The sequence below is a fragment of the Sinocyclocheilus grahami genome, unplaced genomic scaffold (genome assembly GCF_001515645.1).
Source record: "Sinocyclocheilus grahami isolate Dianchi unplaced genomic scaffold, SAMN03320097.WGS_v1.1 scaffold31.1, whole genome shotgun sequence".
Classification (NCBI taxonomy): Eukaryota; Metazoa; Chordata; class Actinopteri; order Cypriniformes; family Cyprinidae; genus Sinocyclocheilus; species Sinocyclocheilus grahami.
Window position 1 is genome coordinate 1,365,303 of NW_015505210.1, and position 9,416 is coordinate 1,374,718.

Sequence of the window (9,416 nt, forward strand, 5' to 3'; positions counted from 1 at the left end):
CACTCAAGTCGGTTACGACGACGAACTGCAGTCAGGTCGAGACCCCGATGAGGACGATGAGCATGCAGATGAGCTTCCCTGAGACGGTTTCTTACAGTTTGTGCAGAAATTCTTTGGTTATGCAAACTGATTGTTGCAGCAGCTGTCCGGGTGGCTGGTCTCAGACGGTCTTGGAGGTGAAGATGCTGGATGTGGAGGTCCTGGGCTGGTGTGGTTACACGTGGTCTGTGGTTGTGAGGCCGGTTGGATGTACTGCCAAATTCTCTGAAATGCCTTTGGAGACGGCTTATGGTAGAGAAATGAACATTCAATTCACGGGCAACAGCTCTGGTGGACATTCCTGCAGTCAGCATGCCAATTGCACGCTCCCTGAAAACTTACGACATCTGTTGCACATTTTAGAGTGGCCTTTTATTGTGGCCAGCCTAAGGCACACCTGTGCAATAATCATGCCGTCTAATCAGCATCTTGATATGCCACACCTGTGAGGTGGATGGATTATCTCGGCAAAGGAGAAGTGCTCACTAACACAGATTTAGACAGATTTATGAACAATATTTGAGAGAAATAGGCCTTTTGTGTACATAGAAAAAGTCTTAGATCTTTGAGTTCAGCTCATGAAAAATGGGGCAAAAACAAGTGTTGCGTTTATAATTTTGTTCAGTGTATATATATTAGGGATGCTCCAATCAGGATTTTTGCAGCCGATACTGAGTACCGATTTCTTGTCATGGTGATCGGCCGATACCGATGCCGATTCTGATGCTTCAAGCTTTATATAGACTGTTTGATCGGGCACACGCGCCTGGCCCGTAGTTAACTTTCGGTCTCTGTTTGTTTATCAGTCTGGTTATGGCGCCGGCTACAAACACCGTTAAAGTTAAGGTGATGAGTTGACTGAAGTTGGGCTCAGGTGGTTGTGCTGTGGGATGTGTTTCCCATACATTGATTTATTTGTGGCGCTCACCACAATATCAAAACTGAAGGATTTCCCAAAAGGCTGTTGAATAAACATGAGCACTTACTGCACGTTTAAAAATCTAAACGAGGCACGGGTGTTTTTATATCACTGTATTTCTGATGTCATTTTCATTTCATCTTGCATGTTATATGCCTCATAAAGCAGCGTTTGTGAGCTCAGCGCCGCTTTGTGTACAGCCATTACTGGGGAAACCTCTGTCTCTCCCGCTTTAAAGCACCTCCTGCTGGCAGAGAATTAATTTGCATTTTCAGTAAGTCCGTCTGATTTACGCAGCAAACATATTTAGCTTTTCCTATATCCACGGGTGCTGCGGATAATGTTTGTGAGCTCAGCGCTGCTTTGTGTACAGCCGTTACTGGGGAAACCCGTTTCTCCTGCTTTAAAGCAAAGTCCATCAACAGTAAATCCATCTGATTTATGCAGCAAACTTATTTTGCTTTTCCTATATCCACAGGTGCTGCGGATAATCCGCGGGTCGGGTCATAAAAAATGTATTTGGATTATTTGCGGGTGGGTCGGGGGTGGATAAAATAAATCATAAATGTTGCAAATATTAACTACATTTTTTTTTTTTTTTTTTTTTCATGAGCCAGAAGATTTCGTGTGTGTGTTCGTTCGCCTGATCTGGAAGTTGCAGTGACAGAAACGGTGACATTCCAGATAAAGTTTGAAAGGAGTAAAGCCTGTGTTAATGCTATTGAGTAGGCTAATATGGCCAAAGAAGATATTTTGTTTTATAAATAAATGTTCATTTAAAAGCAGCCCACGATCAGCGTATTATGTTATGGTTATCCCTTACGGCTCCGATGAGGTTTTCTTCTGTCCTTCACGCTGTGACACCTCACAAAAGACTATTTTTAGCCAAGCAGCATGGAGAGCAGCTTCATTTTGTTTTGCTTGTACTAAGAAACTTCAGCAATGGGTGTATACCAGACATCAGGCCAGCCCATATATAAAATTAATGTATTATAATTAATGTAAATCATGATCATGGATATATAAATTTAAAACAGAACACACACACACACACATATATATATACACATACACATATACACACTCTGTTTTACATTTACATATTCATGGCTTGCATTTATAGATTCAAACTTATATATTCAGAAATATAACTATTCGTATTCATTTAATATAAGAGAATATATTCAGACCTATAATTGTATAACCAGATTTACAAATATTATTCAGGATTCAGAAATATATATATTTAAGTCAAAAGTTTGATGAAAAACTATTAAAAATGTAAAAAAAATATTCTTTAAAAAAGGTAAATACCAATACTACTGTATTGTTTTTATTTTGATTGTTAACCAATTATTGCAATTTAATTAGTAATTATTGATTGTTTATTGATATGAGGGTGATGATTATTCAAATGTTGCTAATTGTATAATTATATACTAATTATGAATGTTGCAAACAATTTATTGACATTCACACTGTACTGCCTGGTGAACAAAAACCTTTCCCACTCAACTAACCAAGCTCACATTCATGCTGTCATGGCCTTTGTGAGCGTCCAAGCTCTGCTCTGACTCCGCATGTGTTATGTGGAAGATATGGAAAGATAGGCTGACCCCACAGACAGGCTCGAAATGTCAACACTCATCCAAATCAACTGAAAATCAAACTCCCTGTCATAGAAAGAAACCAGTGACCATTACATTTCTCTGTTTTTTTAGATGGCGTTTTGAGAAATGTTTTTTTTTTTTTGAGGGAATCTTACCTTTGACTTCAATAGTGGCATTTGCCGCAGGGGCCGAATCGAATGTGTACACACACATATACTCGCCCGAATCCTCTGGCCTTGGTTTATTAAGTCTGCGTAAAAGATAAAACACATTACACTTTTAAATTGAAGGTACCATAGGTGTTCTTTGAAGTACCTTGGCATAATATAAAAAGATTCAGAGTAACACACCCACAGGTAAAGACAAATCTAATGCAGGTTATATGTTAGCAGTACTAGTGTGTTCCTAAATGGTTAGTCTGATTAGATTAGGAGTCAGGCAGAGAGATTAGCAACACGTGTTGACAGAGACAGAGGCCTTGCACAGGATTTAGAGCAATGCGGAGCAGAGCGCCATCAACAAACACTCAGCCAGAGCCTGAGAGTCACTGAGATAATACATTTACAAAACAAAGACCAACTCAGGTGATGCAAATCACTATATGATGCCAAATATATAACACCTAGAAGCCTATGTTGGAAGCCTACTTGTATTCTGTGCTCTTGGCTTCACCCCTTGTGTCAGAGATCTCCTCCCCATTCTTCATCCAGAAGCTCTCATGGTGGTTGTTTTGGGAAGTTGTAAGGTTGCACTGAAGCGTGATTGGTGGGATGTGGTAACCCATGGGTAGAATCATGTGATCCGTTGACTCAATTGATGGTTCTGGAAGCACAGAAGTATCGGTCAAGGCCAGAGAAATACTACATAAAAATACTACATAAAAATTAACAAAAAGATGATAAATTTATATATATATATATATATATATATATATATATATATTTATATAAAACATATTTAGAATCAAATGGTTCTGAGGTTGACCATTAGGACAAGATTATTAAACAGACAAAATAATTTTCTTTTATTAATAATTTTAATATTAAAAATTTATTTTATAATTTTCATATACTATATCCAGTGGGGTCCAAAAGTCAAAGACCACAAAAGGTCTTGTGGTCTTTTAGGATTTTGACATTTGAAAACAAAGTAACATTTTAATATAAAATATAAAATAAACGTCTCAGAGTCTGCAGACAAACACAAACCAAATACTAAATCCCAAAACAAAGTTCATTGTTATTATATCATAACTGATACACTAATATAGTTTTTGTTAATGTTTGGAACAGTGTTTTATTTTCAGTTAATGATAGTAACCCTGCTTCAGTTAAGCTTTTCACATAAAACATTCTAATATATTATGATAATATAATTTATACTGAATTATATAAGGAAGCATAGTGAGCTCACACATCTGGACTCCACTGTACATCATATATGATACAGTCCTATAGGATAGGAGTAGTACAACTATATCAGCCATTGGACATTGAAAAACATATATCGGCTGACCAGTAACCACTGTACCTTACCAGATTCCATGGATTCCTCGGAACAGAAACTGTATAATATTGTGTATAATTGTCATGGTCAAATAAGGAGGACAAGGACATTTTAAACTCAATAAGGGCTTTTGACTACAAAAATAGGTCACTGCCTGTATATGTAGCTGCTACTAGGGCAAGAGTAATCTAATAGGATGGTGCTCTGACCATTTTGTACTCTGGTTATAGACTACAACAAAAGAAGAGGAAAAAGGAAGATCACTACAGCAAATGCTGGCCATGGCACTACACTAAATTGAGGTCAAATCAAGGGGGCGGATGGTTTATTTTGGCCACACCACTAGTGGGGACAGTTTAACTCACTCTGCAACACGGAAACTGTTGCCTGGGCTCGTATCCAGGTAGTGGACGGATTCTGCCGCAAATCGTTACGCCGTGGGTCGTTACTGGCCCTGCACTCATAAATCCCAGAATCCTCGATGGTGACGCGAGTGACGGCTAACACGCTTACACCATTGACACCGTACGCTGTGTTGATGGACACGCGTTGCCTGCGCGCGCCATCCCACAACTGGAAGAAGCTGTCGGCCCTGTTCACCTCTGCGTACCACCACTGGATCTCAGGTGTGGGCTTACCCACAACGTCACAGTACAGCTCAAACGTGTCGCCCGTCAGCTTAGTCTCAGAGAGGGGCGACTTCACAAACCCCGCTGAGGGGAGGCACAGAGGCAGGAAGACAGGGAAACATGACAAATAAAGAGAAAATAGGACAGTAAGAGGGCAGTGGGTGGAAAACAGAAAACAGAAAAGATTAAACTCAAATTGTAAACCAAAAATATAACAAGAAATTAATAATTGCACAATTGATGAATGAGAAAATTAAAAAGTTCTTTTACATTACATGCATTCACATTTAGGACACTGATACATTTTATTTCTGATTTTGTTTCTATTATGTTTGATTGCATAGTACTGATTATTGCATTTTGTTAGTGATCTTAATGGAGTTGTTCTTTACCATGTGCAAAAAAAAAGATCTTGGACAAAAGAGTTATTTATTCAATTGTATATATATATATACACACACACAGTGGGTACGGAAAGTATTCAGACCCCCTTAAATTTTTCACTCTTTGTTATTGAAATGAGGTCAGGGCCTCATCCTAACCGCAGTAATGTAAAAACTCTGATATGACCTATATTTTATCATGATTTTTCCATCTTAAAGCACTGAGTTTTAAAATTCTGTTCAACATTGAAAACATGGCTTAAAATAATAATAATAAAATGAATATATTAATATATTAATGTTAAGTCTCTTATTCTCACCAATGCTGTATTTATTTAATAAAAAATACAGTAAAAACAGTGGCATTGTAAAATTATTACAATTTTAAATAAAAGGTTTTCTATTTTAATAAATGTAATTTATTCCTGTGATGGGAAAGCTGAATTTTCAGCATCATTACTCCAATCTTCAGTGTCACATGATCCTTCAGAAATTATTCTAATATGAAACATTTGTGCTAATATATATATATATATATATATATATATAATAGAAACTAGATTTTTTTTCAGGATTCTTTGATGACTGTAAAGTTCAAAAGAACAGCATTTGAAATGTCACTTTTGAATAATTAAATACATCCTTGCTGAATATACAGTGGGTACGGAAAGTATTCAGACCCCCTTAAATTTTTCAGTCTTTGTTATATTGCAGTGAATCATAAACTAGAGGAAATAAGCATGTACTTTTAAATATCCAATAAAAACAATATTTGGTTTGTCACACTGGAAATGGAAAGTCAGGTCAAGGCAAGTGCATTGCATTGTGGGGTATAATTTTGTACTGCACATTTTAGCAAATTTAGTACTTCCTCTGGGTATTCTATACACATATGTGCATACTGTGCATAGTATACATGCTACATATTTATGCAGAATGCCAACTAGTATGTCAGTCTGCTTTTCCGACCATAACTGGTTTGAAGATAATGCAAATTATTCTGCAGAAAACACAAAGTGCACAGCTTTGAACGGTGCTGTCAAAATAGCACTCTGATTCCGAGCACCTCAGTGCAATCTCACTATTCATGTGTGGGTGGGCTGATAGACAGGCGGTTTCCATAGAAGCATACTACAGTAGTTGAGCAGGTAGGCCTTTAAGAAGAGGGAGAGCTGCCTACCACACTGCATACATGTCTGCTGCCCCCTCATTAACTGCTGTGTAAGCTGACTGCATTCACAGATATGTAGCCCTGCTAAGTGTTAACAGTCATATAGTGCAATAAGTGTTTGTTGTGTGCATTTCACAATACAGCAACATAGGAACAAAACCGGAGCAGAGACTGAAGGAGTTGATCAATTAACACTTTTTTTTAATAAAAAAAAAAAAAAAAAAAAGACAATGCATTAGAGCACATTAAAAAGATGTCAAAAGCTAAACTAAAAAGTATTAAGATATAAGCATAAATAAATTCTGGAAAAAAAAACATGATATTTGAACAAATGCCACTGACAGGTGTTTTGTGAAACTAAATGTTTTATGCACTCAAAGCATCATACTAAATGATAATAATGTGTATACATATAAAATATAGCTATATTGTAATTTACTGGAGTGTGACTTAAATTTATAAATAATAATACATATGCATATATAAATAACTATTTTATGATTTATTTTGATGTTTTGTTTGCATTTCTATTTTTATATATCTACCCTTGTTTTAATGTGGACACTTGCAACATAAAACTTTGTATTTCACATATAACCTTCAAAAGTCAAAAAGTCTAACAGAAGAGAAAAATATAAAACAAATGTGACGACTACACTAATCATTTATTTAGATTTAAGGATGTATTGTGGAATCAGTCGTTCAGTTGAGTGTAGGAAGAACAGACAAAAAGATCAACAGCACAACTAATACTAAATGTTTCCTTTGAGGTTATGTAACAAATATGCAGAGAGGCTTTTTACTAGTTTTATCTAGTAATTGTATTATCATGTTAATCAGAACATGGTATTAAGTAAGTTTACACACAGTAGCCTACTGCTGGTTATTCTGATAATGACCTGATAATGTGATGATAAAACAATCATATAAGGGCATAATGAGAAATAAAGCAGGGCCAGATATGATTTTTACATCTAAACAGACTTCCTACTCCATGGGTGATAGAATGCACTACATGCTACATTGATAAAAACAATTATAGAAACATGTTTTCTTTTGACGTGATGATCGCAAAAGAGCCTCACAGTAATTAGGAGGCGTAACTAAACGAGGAGCTCCTGTTCCACATTCCTGTGTACCTGAAAGGAAACTAACATAGTGCCTGACCTTCAAAACTAACAAGCTTCCAGCAGATTCTTTAAAGTCAATGTGTATTTCAATCCATTTTATTAACGTAATCTGACGCATTCAGCTGAAACAGAAAAAAATGTGTAAGGAACAATAATAATAAATAAAAAAATAAAAAAGGGTAAATGTTAACATTAAAGGTTTAATTAAAAGTAGGAATATTTAAATTCTATAAGTTCTATAATATTTTGTCAAAATAAATATAAAATAAAACACTAAAAGCAAGCATTGTAAAATGCTGCAAGTGAATTTAGGCATAACAACCTTATTAAAAGTATGAAAATGTATTTTCATTGTAAGATTTGCTAAAAATTGCATTTAACAGTGCCATTTCATTGTTAATGTTTTATTATATTATTTTTCAATATTATTTTACTATATTACTTATATTTTAATATAAAATTATACATTATAATTTGTTATATATTTTACTTAAGTGCTATTTTAATTATTAGAATTAAATGTTTTTATATTTACTTTTACTGTAAGTGAGCATTAGATGACATTAAAGATACTGATGGACTGATACGGATTAATTTAAAAATCTCAAAAATTGATATGATACCAATATACGGTGCACCCCTACTTGAAAGGTGTCTCCATCAATGTAAGTGCATCTAAGCTTCAGGAACTAATGAACATATGTGGACGGGCATGTATGCTCTTGCATATAGTCACTTGCTAAAGATAGAAGCAAAAACCTTGTTAGCCTAAAGGCAGCAAGTGCTGTTATGCTCTTATGCCTGTAACCAAAGACAGCTATGCCAAAATGATCCATTTGATCAAATGTGTCTGCGTGTGCTCATGCATTTGTACGCAAGAGATAAAAAGCGTGTGAGTGAGATGAAAGGAAAAGTGTCAGGTTTGATCTTCATATGATTTTGTGGCCCCTCACAAACAGGCAATGGCCATAACAGTGGGTTGTGACCCAAAAATGGACCCCAGATCTGTTCTGAGAGGGTTGCCGACAGCAACAATGATAAATGCAAATTATAATTTTACAATATACTCATGCCCAGGAGAGTAAAATAAATAGGTTTATCAACTTCTAAAATAAGAAAACACTTCCCATATCTTTAGTTGTTGACATCCAAGAGCATGCGTCCAAACAGTACAGAATTTTGGCACAAATTTAAATGTCGCTTGTTAGAAGCTAGTCGAATCAGGCAAAAATTACACAAGATGAAAGAAAATGATCCAGACTACGTTAAAGGAATAGTTCATGCAAAAATGAAAATCTTCCAAAAACTGACTCACCCTTCGGCTATCCAAGATGTAGATAAATTTGTTTTATTATCTGAACAGATTTAAAGAAATTTAGCACTACATCACTTGCTCACTAGTTGATCCTCTGCAGTGAATGGGTGCCATCAGAATGAGAGTCCAAACAGCTGATAAAAACATCACAATCGAATGCTGCAGTTGTTTATCAATTTATGAGATGCAAAACATTCAAGCATCATTAAGTTGTTTACCACAGACCTTATTTCACTCATAAATTGAAAAACCCCATTAGAAAAACCCATGGGAAAATCTCAAGGGAACCAGTGGCGAAGTAGTCTTGGTTGCTGTCACGGCTGCAGCACTCTATAATCCACAAGACTCCAGTCTAGGGCTGCACGATAAATCGAAATGGAATCGAGATCGCGATTCGACAGAAGCTGCGATTGTCATGCGTGTCTTTCAGTGAAGCAGGGTTCTGTGATCAGTAGTAAATCTCCATCCAAAGGCCAGAGGGCGCTCTCGCGCTGAAACTCCAAATACGCCTCGCAGAAGAAACCCAGAAAATGCCTATCGCTGCAGCTGAATAAACAGAAGATTTATGAAGTTTTTATGAAGACATTATGAAGTGAGTTTGGAGTAAAAATATGTTATTAAATGTGGTATTTTCACATGCTTTCAGATGGAGCAGCATTTACTACACAGAGCCGTAGTTCACTGAGAAGCTATGCAAACAGCTGTCATTATCGC

General features: G+C 36.1%; 1 protein-coding gene across 1 annotated transcript in view; it reads right to left on the reverse strand.

The window, feature by feature from the left end:
• The window catches only part of LOC107573733 (neuroplastin-like), a 29,727-nt gene that overhangs the window by 14,853 nt on the left and 5,458 nt on the right, over positions 1-9,416 (reverse strand). Inside the window, exons 2-4 of the mRNA XM_016260179.1 lie at positions 4,440-4,787; positions 3,216-3,390; positions 2,724-2,818 (exon numbers count right to left, since the gene is read on the reverse strand). Coding sequence (XP_016115665.1) covers positions 2,724-2,818; positions 3,216-3,390; positions 4,440-4,787 — 618 coding nt within the window. The remainder of the gene's footprint in view (positions 1-2,723; positions 2,819-3,215; positions 3,391-4,439; positions 4,788-9,416) is intronic.